At 42.5% G+C, this 19,293-nt stretch overlaps 1 protein-coding gene across 5 annotated transcripts in view; it reads left to right on the top strand.

Moving 5' to 3' along the window:
• sh3pxd2aa (SH3 and PX domains 2Aa) overlaps nt 1–19,293 on the top strand; it is a 99,596-nt gene that overhangs the window by 29,166 nt on the left and 51,137 nt on the right. For 4 of the 5 annotated variants that reach the window (XM_035659780.1, XM_035659778.1, XM_035659779.1 and 1 more), the window contains exons 4-6: nt 1,479–1,555; nt 3,565–3,656; nt 17,976–18,001. In XM_035659780.1, coding sequence (XP_035515673.1) covers nt 1,479–1,555; nt 3,565–3,656; nt 17,976–18,001 — 195 coding nt within the window. Of the gene's footprint in view, nt 1–1,478; nt 1,556–3,564; nt 3,657–17,975; nt 18,002–19,293 lie in introns of those variants that run through there. The other variant, XM_035659782.1, reaches the window with a different exon arrangement.

Below are 19,293 nucleotides of genomic sequence, written 5' to 3'. Positions count from 1 at the left end.
ATTCTAGCTTATTTTATTTTATTTTATTTAGCCAAAAACTTTTGTACAGCAACTTTAATTATCGATGTATGGCTACCTTTATTAAACTAAATTATTTGTAACAAAACTCAGGTATCAATAAAACTGAAGCAATGTATTTTTTGTTTTAGGGAACACATTTTTCATCAACATTTGTTTTATGACGTGTAACAGTGGTGGGGAAGTAGTAGCAACAAGAAGGAAAACCAAAAACATAATCCATCCCACCCCTCAGTGACAATGAACTCCACATATCTACCTTTAACTGCTTGTACGCGGGCCATCCATAGCTCCAAGTACCTGATATCAATGTACATTACAACCTAAACTCCAAAAGATAGGGTATGAGAGATCATGTAGCGAATGTAATGAAGAATTTTATATGGAGCTGAAACGACAGACAATTAATCACCAACAATTTTTTTCAAAGCGAAATACCCCAAAATTGAATGAAAAATGAATAAATATTTGCTGGTTTTCTTCGTCTGTTCCACAATTGTAAGTGGAATATCTTGGGTTTTGGATTGTTGGTTGGGCAAAACAAGCAGTTTGAACATGTCAGCTTTGGCTTCATGAATTTAGGATGGGCAGTTACATTTGGTAGACGAAATGATGAATCCATTAATTGAGATCTAATTATCTAGTTAATCAACAATAAAAATTAACCTTAGTTGCAGCCCTAGTTTAAAAACTCGATGGTAAAAATTCGCTGTTGTTGACAGCTGCCCTCCCAATAAAACTACAGTTACCACCAATACATTTCTGTTTTGTCTCACCTTCACTCTGCAGTATGTCTTCATTGAAAAGTGAGTGAGTACATAATGAGGACCACTAATGCTAATGCTCTGAAAGCTGATAGCATGTTTACTTGAAGACATTGCCTTCTCTGTTATATTCTACATACTATGTTTACTCTTAGTCATATCGCAGTCATAAGTACAGCTCTTTAAATAGTACCTCCAAATGAGCTGATTATGCACGACGCACTGTCATTGCTTTACACTCCTGAAACGGGATGCAGTGCATGCAGTACATGGTGATTGTGCGGTCGGGGTCCTTGGTGGCGTGACTTTAATGCTCCCCCTGAATGGGATGAGAGGAGGGCCTGAAATGCGTGACCCATGTGTGTATAAATCCTATTTGTTGTTTGGAAAGATATGTCACAGGCAGAGGTCATGGGATCCATAGGGGGACAGCTGGGGCCTTGAGTGTGGGACTGAGATTGCTTTGGCCGTGAAGGATCACCACCGTACATTACTGACATCTCCTGGTTGGTTAGGGTATTACATGAAGCACCACAAAATTAAAGTTGATGTTTTTTTAGGGAGGACTGTATGCATGTGAATGATATATTCACTTCTCTATCTGTTACCTCCTTTTCTTTTCCATCTATCACACTGTCCTCCACCTCCTCGCCTCCTCCCGCATTTTGATTTTTTTCTTCTTCTCCTCCCCTCCAGGCAAAATCCTGTTCCGGAGGAGTCATGTGCGAGATGTGGCCATGAAGCGGCTGCGTTTCATCGACGACTACTGCAGGGTAAAGAGTCCTTACTGTCAACATCCTTCAGTTCCCCCATCCGACTCTGGGGAATGTCCCCACAGCCTGCAGGGGTCAAAGGTCACGGCCAGTGCTGTCCTTTCACATGCTTTAAACATGGGACACGAGTTTACTGAGAGTACTCGCAGTGAAGAGCTGCGTATCTGAGACATCTGAGCAGTCTGTGATATGCTCTGATACTGTTCGCAGTTTGCTGATGTTATGAAGGACTCTGTGGGGAAATGTTGGGATCTTTTGCTCCCACAGTCGAGGGGTTGTTTATTTTTAAGCGGGGCGACCTAGTTGTGTGTCAAACTTCTCAGTCACTGCACTGCATAAAACAGACTTCACTAACGACCTCATCCCCTCATTTGATACACTTAGGAACAAAGGCTCGCTGCCAAGTTAGCGTCCCCAACCTAAAAGAAACCTTGAAAGCCTTTCGTCATCCTCTAACTCAAGGGGGACTGGCCTTATCACTTCCTGTTCTCTCTTATTAGTTGTTTTTGATTTATCCCGGATTCAGATCCTTTCCTCTGTCATGCCCTCCCCACTTCCTTCCTTCCTTCCTCTTGGCGCAAAGCCACGCTGGCAGTAGTGAGAGAGTGCATTAATTGAAGCTCGGGCTCTTGTGTTTGCCTCACGCAATTAGTGAGCAGCACTGTTGGCCTGCATTAGGCGAGGTTAGCCACAGTATCAGCTCACTAATTGGGACCAAAAGAAGTTTAAAAACCAAAAAGCAACTGCACACATCTGAAATTAACCTGATCCTTAGCTCAGCACAGGCAAAGGCTTCCTCATTACCCAAATAACCTGAAGCGCTCTAATGTTTACAGTTGCTATAGTGAGCCTGCTTTTGTTCGCCAGGCGTTGGCGTGTGCCGAACTGTTTACTTCCTACATTCCGTTTATGAGGCAAACAACAGAGAGGAACAGTAATTACCCCGTGTTCTCGAAGGATCTGCTCTCTGGAGATTGTGGGATGCAGAGTCCAGCCAGCGGAACGTGCGCAGCGACACGCGGCCTCTTCAATCACAACCCCAAGGCTCTTACAATAATATAGGATCCGATGAATGAAATATGAAGGTAGCTCAGACTGTGCCCATTTAAATGAAAAGCCTACGCTGTACATCGTCGCATATCTTGGCGGTCCAGCACCCCGGTACTGTACGTGAGCTATACCTTAGGTGCGAGCTGGCCAGATCATTAAATATAGATGGTTAGTCAGACATATGATCCTCTCTTTGACTGTAGTGGGGCTTTGTGATTGAACATACAGGGAGAGAACAGAGGAGGAAGGATGGGTCATTACCCTTTGGTAGATGTATAAGCGAGTAAGAATGCACACTGAGAGGTAATTCTTTGACTGCGAGCTGCTCCGTTGAGCAAGTGGAGCTGTGTGTTGGTGGGAAGGTGGCAGATACAAACATCACAGTCTTAGGATCTATGAGGACAAGAATGCCCAGTTTCCTAGTTACACCACTGAAAAGGTCCGATTTCACTCGATGGAGACAGAAGCAACGGCTTTTAAATCAGCTGCTTTTCGCTAACCCAGTCATTAAAACCAAACATGCATCTGTCTTGGCTATCTTTCAACTACAGCTCTGCATTGAGATTTAAGCAGTTATTTTTAAAAGTAACAGTGGCAGTAAAACTGTATCTGAGTAAACTATCTGGCTGTTTGACTTTGGCTGCTTTAGGTTAACTTTGTGTGCCCTTTGGTGCTGGACAGGTAGCATACCGTGGGTTTATCAGAGCCTTTTCTCTGAAGACCGTTGTCTGCTTTGTCTAGAGATGACGTTGTTGAGAGTTGCAGGCCAAAAAAATGAGAACAGTTAGCTTTAAGGGACTAAAAGGCTCTGTGAAGCCAAAGGGGAACTGTAGAGGTGGGTGATAATTTTCTGCTGCTTTGTCACGTTAAGACATTTGGAAATTCAACAAGTAAAGAACATGACTAATCTCAATTGTCGTCTCTTAAACCCCTAATTCTCTCTCTGTCTCTCCCCTCAGGCGCTGGTGCGACTCCCCCCTCAGATCTCTCAGAGCGAGGAGGTGCTGCGCTTCTTTGAGACAAAAGCTGAGGACATCAACCCCCCAGTGGAGTGAGTGTCACATACTGTACTGTGCATACACACAGAAGCCCCATGTACACATACTGTATGTATTGACTGATCCGCCATCTCAGTTTGAAAATTGAAATATCTTCCTCTTACAAATGAAAAGTTGAAGCCATGAGTAATAAAATGCACCCTTTCTGACTTCAGTACATACCAGTACCCGTTCAACCATTCCAACATTCGTTCAACCACCTTTGAAAAGGTTGGCGTAGTCATGTGTGTGTCGCAAACTGCCCTGAATGGAGTGCATATTCCGAATGTGTTTATACATGTTGAAAGAATACTAAATAATAAAATAAATAAAAAATAGGTAAATAAAACCTGAATAATTTCGCCATATCCCACATGTCGAAAAATGCTCCATTCGAAATAAGCCTTTAAACTAGAAAAAAATGTTTAGTTATTTCATTTAGACTTTATTAAAATAAGTATTTTGGTCACTTTATTGAGCTAAATTTAAAAATGTGTACCTTAATCTAAGATGAATAATTAGCAAATAAAATCTTACAATAGGACACAGTTTCTTTCAGGCAGCATAATAATAGAGGTAAGTGGACTTGTGTCTAGAAGTAAAGGCACCAGAAACTTTCTTATTTTAGCATTTTTAAATCAAACAATGAAAAACTCAACAGGCGTGCTTCAATTTCCAAGCACCTGGGACCAAGACTACTGTGACACTGGGGGACAAGGAACTACATAGCTTAACTTTGTCTAATCTAAAACGTGCTTGGACAAAGATTGATTTTAGTTTTTAGACAAAAAATAGAGGAAGCGAATTTCCCGCAAGAAACAAGGTTTTTTCCAAACGTTCTTTGAGATCTTTTTTGGGAGTGTCAAAGGATTTAAAATGCCTGTGTACGGTAAATTAGCAGGCGTAAATTTGGCACAGCGTTTACATTGGATATGCCACCACAGTTGAATAATGGCTTTGCCTGCCGCAGCTGGATTCAGTGCTATACAGAGATGGCCCACACACACACATACAAGGTATTGTAAACTTTGTCACACCAAGTTACATGCACAAGCATGGCAAACACGATGTTGGCGATTAATTCAATTGTTTGTTGATTGATGATTTTTGTCACTATAGCTCAGAGTGTATGGTTCTGGCTTGCCCCTTGTGCTCAACACACCTTGTGCATCCTATGTTATGAATTTCAGCATCTTTTTGGTCTGTCTGTTGTGGTTGACTCATTGCCTCAAAAACACCAGCAGGATTGCGGCGTGGCTAAGCTCATTACCACTCTGTCTCGTTCCACTTTCTCGTCTATTCCAAATCAGCTCTTTTTTTCCAAGTGTGTTAAAACCTCTACCAGGCCAGGCCAGAATGAAGGCAGCTGGGGGGGGGGGGTGCAGAGAGTTGATGGATGTGAGAGTGGGAGGAGGAGAATGACTTGTTTCATAGCAGGAGATAGGCCCTTTGGGTAGTTTTTAATTAGAGAACACACTCTCCAAACCTCAAATGCCAGTATCGCACTATTCATTTGTAATGTGTTCCTCCATGCACCGAGACAGCTGCACCCGAGGCACTGCAACCCAGTACTCTTGTTAGACCCAGGCTATGTCTTTTTTTGTCTTTTAATTACTTTTCGTTTTCTCCTCTCCTCTCCTCTCTTGTCAATCTCTAGTTTACAGTTTTGTCCTCACCTTTTCTTTCAGGCAGGATTTAGTGACCTCTGCCTGCCAGTGTTTTTCAGCGCAGTGTAATAGGGTGTCTCTCCACATCTTCCTCCCTCCTGTAATTCTTTGTACCTAACTCTGCCTCATAAATTCAAGTACATTTAATTGACGCGGCAGCTCAAGGTTACAAACACCAGCGCCAGCGCGACCATTCTTTGATCAACAGCTTTCGTTTCCTCACTGTCTGTACCGCTTTACATCTTGCCTCATCTCTTCCTCCTCCCTCTCATTTGACTTATGCCCTTCATTTTTTTTTAATCCTTTTTATCAGCTTTATTCTCTCTCTTTCATTTCTCTGTCCTGTATATGCCAGTGTATTTTGCTGCTTAAAGAAATTACATTAATGTTCTTGTCAGGAATTGCAGGAGATGAAACCATACATACTGTGCTCACCACACACAGTCTGTTAGCCCCCATCTGCGACACATGCAGTGCTGCACAAACTAATTTTAGATATGTAATTTTCATCCGCTGAATTTAAACAGATGTTTACATTACACAAGAGTTGCATATGATGGAAGTTCTCTATAAACAAAGGGCATAAAAGGATACCATTAAAGAAGTTCACCACATGACTTACAGGGCTCATGACAGGGATAAGAGACACAGTCAAACTGCCCTGAAGGAAACTTGTAGAGGGAGAAAAGGAGAGGTCCAAAGATTGACTCTTGAGGAACTCCACAGGTCAGAGGAGTATGATTAGATACAAAGAACCTGTGATTAGATATATAGGACAAAAAGCGTAAAGAAGAAAAAGGATAAAAACTGCATGAAAAAAAAGGGAATATCAGTCTGTAAATTGCATCCTGTCTCTCATATGCCTCACATTTGGGGGCAGCCAGTGTAAAAGTGTAAAAAGTGTGTTTTCAAAGTGTTTGAATTAATTACTTTAAAGGTCTCATACAAAGAAAAAAGAGTGCGTTTAGATAAAAACTGTGGATTCATCTTTTCGGCCCCAAAAAAGTGCTTCATGAAAGATGCTGTCGAGGAAACGTACTAAAGCTGTTCTACAAATTGTGAATTGGAAGTACTAGTCTGAAGCCAGAGATGGTGTAGTTGTGGAAACATGTGCCTAAGGAAGTGCTGTACTCCAGTCAGCTTTAGATCAAATAGATCCAGACCCTCCTCTGGCTCCTCTGTATCCCTTCAGGTTTTCACTCTGTCTTAATAAAAGAGGAAAATACTCTGGGGGGTGAACTGCCCGCTCTCTGCTTAAACAAAAAGTGAAAAGACTGCTCAGTTAATGGTTATTAAGACGTCATGATCCAGAGGACTTGACTTGTGTCAGGGCTAAATTGGATGGGTTCCTTCCATTCCCTACCCATAATGCATCTTCTAGATGAAAATGAATCATGGGGCAGCGTGTTCAGGAATGAGATTGGCCATTGATTTAAAGTCGTGATTGGAGAGTGTGTGTTAGAAGTGTGTGGATTTTTTAATGTTTGTGTGCAAATGCACATTTGTGTCCTGAGTGCTTAGAGGAAGAGTGATGATTTGAAACCCTGAGAAGGATGAAGAATAATATTGATCCATCACAGTTTGCGTGTGTGTGTGTGTTTGTGTTTGAGTGTGTATACTTTCAGCCCATTTGTTATCCTAGTGATCTAATATTGACTTCTTACCATACATCTCCTCTGCTCGCTCTTTATGTCTTTATGTGTGACTTTATGCAGAGCTTTGTGTTATTCCTGGGCAGTAGAACAATAGCAGTATGTATCAGCAGTAGGTACTTTATCAATAGCAATAAGAAAATTGCTCAATAAAATATTAATAGATACACTTAAAAACATTTAATGTACAGTATGTAATTTCTGCTTCTAGGGGGTCTCTCACATCAAAACAATAACAAAAGACAAAGTTTGGTGATGTTGTGAAGTAGGGTGTGATCATGGGACAACAACTACCATTGTTGTCATTGCAGTCAGCTTCTCCCAGTTAGGATTCCTTTAGTGTTCAGGAGGTTTTTACCAGGAACCGAATTATCCACAGAGGTCTCGTCCTCTCTAAAACAAACAGACCCAATGACTAAAACCACAACCCGACTACATATAGAAAATAGGTCTTGCATTTGTAGCTGTTTCAATATGGAAATGTTATATATTGTAACTTTAAATATAAACCGCCATGAAAGTTCATAACAAACAGCCTATCCCTCGATAATGGAGTGTGCTATGACTGAGTCACCATAACCACTTCCACCTTTGGAGACTGTGTTTGAGGTTGCAGCTCCTAAAATTGGAAACCTTTGAAACCTGGACCTCTTTCCCTTGGACCTAAGATCTGTGGACACTTTAGAAAGCAGGTCAAGAACTATCTGTCTGCACTTTCCTTTCTGTATTTTTTTATTTATTTCTTAATCGTCAGTATATTGGCTTCTTTTTCCTGTGATGCATTTAGTTATGTTCTGCTCCTGAAAGGTGCTTTGTACTAAACTTACCTCCTCTCCTCCTCCGCTGCCACTTCAGTTCTTCTCCTTTCTCTTTCCTTTTGTTTCCCCTCTCTTCCCATCTTGTACTCATCCTTTCCTCCATTGTCCAGGAGTTATGAAGCATCCCACCCTCTCTCCTCCTCCCCGCTCCCAGTCTGCCACCTCCGTCTTTCTCCTCCCAGTCATCTGCCTGTTCCACTCCGTCTGCTGCGAGCGGGAGACAGGCGACAGACTCACTCAACCGTAATGGATAAGCTGCTCCATTCCCCTCACTATTAGGATCAATAGCACTCACCAGAGACCGCACAGCACAGCGCGAGCTGTGCACAGCGCCGGCGTCCATGGGGTTAAACACTTTTAAGTGTCTCAGATTGGTGAGGAGAGGTCAGCCGAGAGCGTGGCCCGTGGGAGGTCTTGTGTGTACATGTATGTGCTCTCATCTGTGAGCGTTTATCGATCTCAAACGGAGCAGTTCTACACTTTATGCAATCAGATTTGAAAATGTTTGTGTTCACACCCAAAGAGTTAGAGCGGCAGGAGAAAAGTTGAGTGTTGTTTTTTTTAGGGCTAAATTGGTCTTGCTTGTTGTACGCAGCGTGTTTGTTGTTGTCAGGTTATTTCAGTGCACCTCCCGCCTCCTGTCTGTGCTCTGCAGTCTCGGCTCTATTTTTTTCTCGCCACCATCTTACACGGATGCACTCATTCACCCGACCCTCCCACCAGCCCGATGCGGTGTGTGACTCAGTTGTGCTCTCACACACTTACTCACAGGGTGTTGTCAAGGTGGGGCTACAGTAATAGCGTTTGGGAGGGCCAGACTGTGCATGAGTGTGATGAGTAGAGCTGGCCGAGACAGCTGTAGCTACCAGAGTGATGAAATGTGTTCCCTGCATTACTTCCTGGAAAAGGAGGAAGGAGATGAAGGGTCTGAGGGGGGGTTCCCTTGGGAGGTGAGGAGGCCAGGAAGAGGCAAGTGCAAGGCCAGTGGTGCATCGGCCATCCCCCGATATATCTGACAAGCTAGAAGATTTAAAAATGATCAATATACGAGGCAGCTGACTTGATATTGGCATTTAGGTTAAAGCAAGGGGTACAATGTGACCTCACCGCCATTTTTATGACTGGATCGAACAGTGACTTATTTTTTTATGCTCCCTCCATAAACTCTTATGAAAGCAGTCATGCTTTGACAATACCCAGCACCTCTCCTACTCTGCTATGTAAGATTGAATTTTCTGACTATGATCTGATTAGAAAAAAGGAGCCACATGCCTCGCAGTGCAGCACAGAAATCAATCCCATCAATCAAAGCTCAGAAAGCACACAGACCATGAGCAGATCCCACCGTCAGCCACAGTTTCCTCTCCTGTCCGCCTTCGTTTGAGAGATACCGACCTCTGTCTGCGGAGCAAAGCGCTGCACCTCAGTGGGAATAGAGACTCGGAGCTGATGTCACTTTTGTGCAATCACCGGCTCCTTTTTGAAGCCGAGCGCCCTTGATGTTTAATGTATCTTTAATTGACCGTCAGCTGAATCTGTACTCTTTTTGTTAGCTTCTTGATGCGTTGAAATGTCCTGCAGGATAAAAAAATACATAAATCTGGGTATCTCTCTCCTGTGGTGCTAAAGTCTGATATCAAAGGAAAGACATAACAGCTTTATGGCATTTTTATGTGTCAAAACACATACTTTGTGTGAACACATTTACACACTTGTAGACACTTTAATACATGTGAATGGCCAGTGTAAGCTGCTTCTTTTTGCTGCTATACCCTCTAGCCAGTGGTTCCCAACCTGTGGGTTGCATAAATAATCTAAGGGGTAATGAGATGATTACTGGGGAAGAACATAAGAAAAATGCCCTGCTATAGATAGATTTTCCTAATCTTAGCGTCTTTCTTTGGAAATACTGTATAGTTTTATCTCCTTGTGTCTCTTGAAACTCTTTTTTTCTGTTACTATATTTCCACCTCAGCTCAGTAAAGAACTAGTAAAAATCAATATTACGATTAATTGTCACATTTACCTTGGTGAAGGTCCAGTGTGTAACATGCAGGAGGAATCTATTGGCAAAAGAAATGGGAATATAAATATTCATTATATTAGTGTATTACATTAGTGTATAATCACCTGAATTTAGGAATTATTGTGTTTTAGTTAACGTAGAATGAGCAGTTTTTATCTACAGTTTTTATCTATTCTACAGAGGCTGCCATAGCCTGAGTCATACTGTTGCTTTCAGTTACTTTTTGATTAGTTGCCCAGCCTTAAAAGAGACACTGCCTGAGGAGACACAAAGAGGAAATTTGGCTTTAAAAATACTATAACTTTGGAAGACACACTGTATGAACTTTGGAAAGCATTTTACCCCAGAACTAGGACTGTAGAATTTGTCTCCTATTACTTTCATTGGAGTCACATTAGGAAGAGATCTCTTTCACAGCCAGTATGGAAAGGAGGGACGATTATAGAAACCAATATCCCTTTTATATGTACATACTGGCATGTGAGTGTTGTTTAAAGATATAGACTTAAAAAATGTGACTTTATCCTGTAAAGGGTGATAAGCAGAAAGGATTGAGAACCTCTAGCTCTGTGCCACATTTGCATCAAACTACTCACCACAAAGTAACAAACCATAGCTTTCCTCCAAGCTACTTATTTGACCCCCCAGTAACTATCCACATGGTGGCGTACTTCACAGTACAAACATCTACAAATGAAGTTTCCTGCACCCCAGCTGCTGTATCCAGGTCAGCCACTGGTCCAATCTCTGGTCCACTCACAAACCTCCCCAGGGCTTCCCCTCCTCTATAAATGTATCCACTGTCTGGCCAGCTTCTCAAGAATTTGTCTGAGCCTTTTTTTGTCTGTCTTTCTGTATTAATGTCCATTTTGGCCCCCCGCTCTTCCTGTGTGAGATCTATTTCCACTGGATGGAATTTCTCGGCTTTCCAAAGCTTCCTAGGCACCCCTCTCCCTCCTGTCCCCTTTCCCTTAATGTGAGACATGATTTTTTCTTCTCTTACTTGGCATTTTTCCCCCCATTTTGCATTTTTAGCAAGTCAATTTGCATGGAAACGTGGGCTGTGATTTGTTTTATCTGTCTGAGCGTGTGGTATAGCAATCATATAACTATCAGCCTAAATGGCATTATCTGTCCTCAGCAGACCATAACGTTGACAAATTTCTCTATTAATATGCGCATACGGCATTTCAACCATGATGAAAATATTGGCCACTGTCCCCCATGGGCTACCGTAGTGTAAGACACGGGTGGTGTTATCATCATTCATCATGCCCCCTCACAACCCTCCCCATGAATAACAATAGGGATCGACCTTGGCTTGTGCCTTGAGGAGAGAGATGCTGCAAGATTATCAGATTATTACCGGGATAAGGCATGAACTTGTGTGATTGGTCAGATTTTGGGCTCTCGACAGGGGATTGCCTGAGCAGGAGGGGTTGACGGGGTGAACACAGATTTGGTGTTTTTGGGCTAATTAGGAATAAGTGGGTGATAATGTGTTTGTGTTACTGAGTAAGGGTGGAGTATTGGGGCATAAGTGTTTCCAGCTCTCTCACCGATATTGACAGGAAGCTTATATTTAAAAGGTGAACTTATTTCCGATAAAGAAATAACATTCTTCCTCTTACAAATGAAAGGTTGAATGTCTTGCTCAATTAGATTCTGGGGTTTAACTGCTACAGCCTTAATTGGTCTGGCATAACCAGTAGCTTATGGTGGCTAATGTTAGCAAACATTAGATAGATATTGATGTTTAACTGTTATCATTGAGTCAGTTTACTTTTTAGCATTTACTATTATCCTATAATTCTCACTTATAGTCTCACTTTAACCTTTAAAAACTACCACCAATTTCCAACGTCTTGTATTGTAGCTTGACATGCTTGTGGGTAAAGTCATATAGAGCAGTATGGTTCAGGATCTATATGTAGGCATAAGTGGAAAAGTAAGTGTAGGCCAGGGTGTCTCTGCATTACCATACTACTTCATTATAATGCTGTTTTTTTCACACATTTTACCTTTATCAAAAAATTGCAGCTTCTGTGATTTGCACTTGGCCATATTGTAATTCTGATTAATTGTGCAGCCCTAGTTTGTACCCCACACCATGTTAAAATAGTCTTTATTTATTCTAAATAATAAAATATTTGCAATAAACAAAATAATTTGGATAGGACAATGATAGGCAGTGAGTGAAGCTCAAATTGTACTGATATATCCACATAGCCCTGAGGGTCCATGAGACGTAAGTTTCGTCACATGCTTGTTTATGCAGATTGTCCATATACAACCCAAAATGTATGACCGGGTGACTGTAGGCAATACACACCAAGTGCATGTGTGAACAGGTCCGCCTATGCAGACACTCAATGTAGTAATAAAACTGTTTCCTGTGCACTTGTCTCGAGTGTATCGGGCGCTTGGCGCTCTTTACAAACTTGTGTGTGTTTTATTCGCTTAAAAATTCCAATTCTTTTGTATATTTGCAACCTGTATGTGTCTCTGTGTGTACAGGCGAGCGTTGAGGTTAATTGATTCACTGAACTCCATCTGGAGTGTAAATGCTCATGGTGGGCTTTAGCCTTGTCATAGCCATGAAGGCTAAAAGACAGGGGCCGTTGAGGGGCTTAGAGTAGGTGGGCCTGTGGGTAAGGAGGGTTAGGGCTGAGGTCCGGATTTAGCGACGCTTTGGGATGAACTGGGGTGTGGAGTTCTGGGACAAGGCGAGGGAGGGAGAGAGAGGCTAAGACGATAATCTCGGGAAGTGTTTATTTACTGGTCTTGCAGGCTAGCGTCGCAGGGGGCCATTGAGAGTCATTAACTTGCTGGCATTATGCTAATTCTTGTAAACACATTGATTAGCCCTTTATCAGCCAACCTACTATCTTAACGAGTAAATCCATTGCACTCATGGGCCAGTTCTTATGTTTGTTTTACATTTTTAAGCTACTGAAAGTATATTTTAAGAATTTAATACTAATAATACTACTAGAATTGCAAGGAAGCATAACAAGGATCAAGCACCGAATACCAGCCGAAACCTGAGCAACAGAACTCTATGGGAAATTGGGCTTTGCTACCTTTCCAGGTCTAAGATCTGAACAGTCTGAAGATCCGAACAAGAAAAATAGCACACAAGAGGGATAGTCATAGAGGTTGTGTAAAACAAATGGAAAGTTCAAGCTATTTCTCTGTCTGTGGACAGAAACTATGATCAAGGTCCAAAAATAATGTTCTTTGCCACTGGCTCACTTGGGCAAGTGGTTCTGGGGCGTTGGCCCCCAGTGATTTTCTTTGAGAGGATTAATACAGCTAACAACCTCATTTTGTTCACTCTTAAAAGCCAACATACTCCTCGTTCAGCAGCACTCAGACGGTATGAAAAACAGAAGGCCTGATTTACTTGTGTGTAATAGTGTGAATTTGAGGGACTGGCATTCACGAGCAAATAGTTTAAAATATGTTGAGTAACACTTGTGTGGTCAGCTGACCACTGAGCTGACCTGCCTGACCCTTACACCACATGGCCTGCCTCACGATACTCACTCACATTTGTTTCGGCTTGACAATCAATGTCTAGAGCTCCGAGCTCTGGAACGGATAAGACGTGCATGGAAGTGCTCCCGCTCCATGGAGCTGTATTCAGTGAATACACTGTGACCAAATGTCAGTATGTGATGAAAAGTGTGACGAAATGTGTGTGTGAGTGTGTATGTGTGTGTTCTTATGTAGGCAACAGGCCCATCTGTTGATGTTTTTCTTCAGGGTATACATACCTTTCTTTAGTGTGTCTGACAGATTTATACACACATACTAACAGATAGATGCCATTTGGTCATTTAGTGCATACTTGTAAACAGTGCTGCTGTCAAAATAACATCAACATCTGTGTATGTAATAATCTGTCACCACAAAGAGTTTTTTCACTTAATTTATGAAACACAGGAAAACAGGTGTGTGAATGTTAGTCACATCACCGCACATACCAGAGCTCACAGTAGATCTTCAACTCATTTGTATGGTATTGACGTGAGCCCGAAGATCACCTCACTACTGTGAAAACCTGTATGTTTTTCATACTGTATGAGTATACTTAAAACATTTAAAATCTTTCAACTGAGACAGTCAGCAGGACCAGTGTGGTGTTTCTCTACCAGCTGAAAAAAATGGCCTTCAGATTCCACTTAAAACACATAAAACACCCCTTTCTGCACCGCTGCAGTGTGTATTCTTCACGTCGCCTTTCACCCCGCGCTTCCTCCTCTCCATACCTCTACGAGACATAGGAAAAGAGTTGGCAGCCGGAGCTGGTTGCTCAGCCCCCGAGGGAAGAGTTTTATTTCAGCTTCAGGGACTTGGGTCACTGAATAGAGTCTGGACCCTGTGTTTCTGCTCTCCTTCCTCATCATCCCACCCTCACTCTACGCTTTGCCCTCCCCTGCCCCTCCTTTGTGCCCTAATGCTTTGCAGATGCCTCCAAAACCATACCTCTAAAAATAAAGCCAACAATATCCAGCTGCACTCCCACTGGCATGCCGTAATGTAATGTTAAATGTTAGCTGCGTTGCGAACAAGCTAAACATCTGTTGTTGTTTTTTTTAACTTTGTTCCAGAAATAATGTCTCTTCTTGCTCAAAACTAAGTTCACTTTGGTGCTAATTAGCTGCATGGCTAATGTGTGTTGACTAACATTCAACCTCCTGAGCTGTTTTTGTTGGGCTCATGGTTGGGAGTCATGCAGGCATGTTGTTCTAAAGCCCTTTGTGAATGCTTAATGCTAATAACCACCCACACGTGATACAAGCTAACCTCTACTTCGACCTGCTTTCCATGACAACAGTAAAAGCACATGCTATTGATCCAATCAGCAGTCACTTTATGTGTCGGGATTAACCGCTGTATTTACACTGCGCCTGATCATTTATCAAGAACAATTAACCCCAGAGAATCAAATGCAGCACCGCGTCAGTTTAGGCCTTCATTTAAAGGCTGAGTGATTTGTGTAGACCTGTACAGTTGGACCAGAAACTGCTTATGCCACTACTTTTTTCTTGATTGGGACTTGTTTATAGAGCTTCGAGGTTGTGTTTGTCTTTCAAACCATGCACAGCATGAATAGCTTAACAGGCTCCCTGGGAGTTTGCTACAGCAAAGTGCTTTTCATGCTGCTGCTGTTTTCCACCAAACAAAACTCATTCATTGGCCCCTGTCCTCACCTCCTTGATAAGTTACAACCAACCATTTCCAGGTCCCACACTTACACCTATTGTATTGTCACCCTGCGAGGTCATTTACAGTTAGCTTGTTCAATTAACTCAGTAGGCATCCAGCATGCATATAAAATATGTCATGTAAATATACTGTAACTTGAGCAGGCTTTTCCCTTTATTCATAACAGATGTGCTACCGTACATTTCTGTACCGCTGAAAAAACAAATACAAAGTAAATGGAGTGAAAAATAAATGAAATGTTACATTATTTCATCACTGTCCTTCTAAGCATTTATTAGTGTTCATGACCCAGGCAGGAATCCGGGTTCATAAAGGGTCAAATAATAATAAACCAGATGACCTGAATCCCTACTGCCCTGTTAAGTCCTACAAGGCTGGACCAGAACAAAAACATATAAACGCTACAGGTTCATGTTTCTTATGTTGGGAAATTAAATTAATTATCAGGAAAAGTGGAAATTAATAGGAGTTTTTTCTGTTAATGTAAGCTTCTGTGACAGAGGAGCCAGTATGTTCCAATGTTAGACATCCAATTTTCAAAAGAAGTATTTTGTGACACTAAAGTCAAAACTACCTCAGAATGAAATTGAAGGTATGAGTTAATTTTAGACCATAGCTTTATATTTCACAATGTGTTTGAGCTAGAACACAGCAGTTAACATTCCCTGGAAATGTAAAACATTCCGCTGTGCCCGAACAGAGGATATCAGCATCTTTAGTGCCACTGCGGCAAGCCTAGAGCGAAAAGGGCAAACATCCTGGCAAGTATCCTGCCAACTCTGAGGCTCGGTCTGTCCACAGCATACTTTCCACTGAGACATATCCAGACACTCTGCAGTACAACTCATTCAAAGTCATTGGCCATTGACTTGTTATCCGTTGCCCATGTATTTGACGTTGTGCATCCAACATAACTCAAGACGGATGGGATGAGGCGAAGGGGTCAAGTCCCGCTCTCTCTGTGTCCCACTTTGGTGACAATGAAGCATATTCTGGTTGCTAGCACACAGTGATGTTGGTGAAGAGGTCCGTATAAAGGCTTTATTCATCTGCTGTGGCCAGTCACAAAGAGACAGATACATCAGAGCACAGGGGAATGGATGAAGGGATAGAGAAAAAGAGAGCTAGGACAGGCATAGGGACACTAAAGAATCCAGAGCTGTTGTATCTGAAATAAGACATGGCCTTTGCTCATGCATGTGTGCTGTCTTGTCTGTCTCCTTGTAGAGCACTTGTGTATCTGTGTGTGTCCATGTGCACGGCCAGCGAACATGTCGGTGTGGCTCTCTATTAGCTTGAGTGCGGTCACAGCAAGAGCCAAGAGGAGGTTTTCATTAACCTCATGCAGCGAGAGGGCACTACCTTGACTGCAGGCTACGCTGCCCTGAGCAGTTTCTGCTCTCCTGGCACTGCGGTATAATCTTTCGAACCTGACAAGATGAGAGGTCCCTCATTAATGAAATGGACTGTTTCACAGGGCCAGCAAGGTCAACTGTCCCAATCAAGGATTCTCTCGCAGCGTTGTAGATGATCCTGAACCATATGCCTTTTCCACTGCATGCTACGGCTCGACTAGACACACGTACTATGCTACACTACCAATCAATAGTCTGCAGAGTTTTCATGTCACCTTTTATTTAGTATCGGCTCAGGTTGCTTGGAACGTAGACCGAGGTGGTTCCCAAAAATGCCACAGGTACTGTTCACAATGGAAAACCAAAAAAGTCAAGTCGAGCCGTACCATGCGGTGGAAAAAGGGGCTTCATAGGAAAATCCATGATCAATTAAACACACTGCCTGTTTGCCGTGGATGTTAAGTCAGTGAACATGTGTCCACAATGTGCCTACATACACCCACTTATCTCACACACATTCCTCTGTTATCCTGAGATGTACTGACAGACATCAGCTGCAATCTGGTACTTCTCCTGAAATGAGAGTCATGCTGTTGTCAGTCATCCACAAACCACTTCACCCTCTGGTCTCCTTCTTGGGGTTGATGTCAGCACCTATATGGTGGTTGTTTTTAAATGAAAGAGGGTATTTCACAGGGGAGAGAGGGTTAGTGGCATTCAGCTCTTCACTACAGCACCGTGCTTTAGTTTTATTGCCCTGCCTGTGTCTGATTTTGCACTGTGCTGCAGCATGATGACGTGGCTAAATTTGAGGTTAGATGAGGGTTCTGATTAGCCCATGGGAAAGCTGAAAGGACACATTGATCCTAAAACATATGATAGGAGGAAGGAAGGGAGGCAGAATGGGGAGTGACGATGGACAGATTGTCAGGTCTGTGTTTCTATAAATAGCACGCTCTGTCTTCACCTGATCTCTCCCTCCGTCTATCTTTTTTAACCCAATTGCCACGCTGCCTGAGTCCAGAAGTCACTATTGACAAGGGCAGTAAAGCAGACATGCACAGCAAACACAGCAAACCTGACACACAAGCGCAACTCTGTGTCACCCCCCCCCACCATATATAGCTTAGGCTTGTGGCATAATCCCATTAGAATCCATTAAGCAAGGCATCTTAAACTGATCCTCCTTCTTTTATATGTGGGGAGAGGTCGCTCTCCTCTCTGACAGGACGAAGAAGGGAGGGAGGGAGGAAGAGAAGGAGTATAGGAAGAGGATGGTGGTGCCGCTTTGGAGTCACATGACTAATTTGTGTCTGTTGCAGGGAGTACGGGCAGCTGGCCAAAGTCATCCCTCCCTCTCTCTCTCCATCCTTCACTCTCTGTCTTTCTCTCCCCCTCAAACACATGCATTCTTAGTGTGCTAAAGCCTATTGAATGCATATGTTTGTGTGTGAGTGCAGTTGCCAGTTCTTGCCATTTAGGAGTGTCAGAATCCATATATGGTGACTGCATGCTTTGTTGTTGACTGAGCGGCATCTGCTGTCACTAACCATGTCCCTCTTGTGTTGCTTCTCCCTCAGGGACTATGGCTCCAAGCGCAAGTCGGGTAAGTCACCTGTTTTCCTTAACTATCCTTCCCTAAAGCTAACTTCACCCTCCCTTCTCTTTCAACTTGTTGCTCCTAATAGAACCGCTCCGTAAGATCCAAGGGAGGATGTTATGCTGCATGGCATATGACTCTCACTGCGACTTGTCTGTTCTCTATGTGATGTCAATGTGCGGTTTGTTTACTTGTCCTGCTGCAGGACGCTGACTTACTGTTTACTGTGTTTTGGAGAAAGTCCAAAAAGCTGTCAAGCCCTCTGCTTCTGGCCGTAAATTTGCCTCGCAGTCCAGGGTGGGGTTTCAGAATTGCCTGATAGTTTCTAGGCATGTCAAAATAGAGTCATTAACGTCTGTCTGACAAAGCGTTATTCTCTGATGTGACAGTCGGGACTTTTTAAGGATTGTTGCGCAGAGTCTTCGCTAAAGTTCTAGGTTGAGCTTTTTGTACGACATATGTTTTGTATTCTTTATTAGTAATTTTCAGTAAGGAAGAAGAGAGAATGAGTTTTCTTTAACAGAGATGCCTTTGAAGGTACGTGCTTGTAAAAGGTTTTGGTTTTATTCTGGTCTGTGCGGTCTAATTTCCTGATACTTCAGAGGTAAACAAAGGCTGTAATACTTACATTAGATGCCACACATGCAAATAGAGGAAACACCATCCAACCACTGACAGGTACTGGACCTGTTCCACTGTATCTAACATGTGAATTCGGTGGCACGGGCCAACAAACCACAAAACAACTGGCTTGTTAAACAATAATACTATTCATCCATTCCTTACTGTCAAGGATTTCTAGGCTCATTAACCATCTTAGCAAATGTATGGCTCTTAGAGGGTATTAGCTACAGCTTAACAAAAGCATTGGTACATGTGAGTCACTAATATATGCATCTTGGAACCTTGTGTCTTAACGGCAAGGCTGAGGTAATTTAGGGGAAATATACCTCTTATGAATGATCGAAGAGAAAATGCAGAAAATAGCTTGTGGTTAATGGAGAATGTGATTCTCTTTCTACAGGTGGCCTAAAAGACTACTTTGTCTTGATATTTAAGTAGCTTGAAGGTTGTGTTTGGGAATGGAAATACCTTGAGATAATATTTGGTAATGAGTAGGGGTACCGTAAGGCAAAAAGTAGTTCATATAATTTGGCCCGTTGATTTTTACCTCATTCACAAAAGTTTTGAGTAAGGTCAGGGCAACTTCCTTCAAGTAAACAACTTTAGTTTATTTTTGGACCTAAAGAGCAGGAACTCTGTTCGCCTCCTGTGAGGAATTGATTTGTCATAGCCCC

The sequence above is a fragment of the Morone saxatilis genome, unplaced genomic scaffold (assembly GCF_004916995.1).
Source record: "Morone saxatilis isolate NCDOM2014 unplaced genomic scaffold, NCSU_SB_2.0 Contig17, whole genome shotgun sequence".
Taxonomy (NCBI): Eukaryota; Metazoa; Chordata; class Actinopteri; family Moronidae; genus Morone; species Morone saxatilis.
This window is presented reverse-complemented; position numbering and strand designations above follow the sequence as displayed.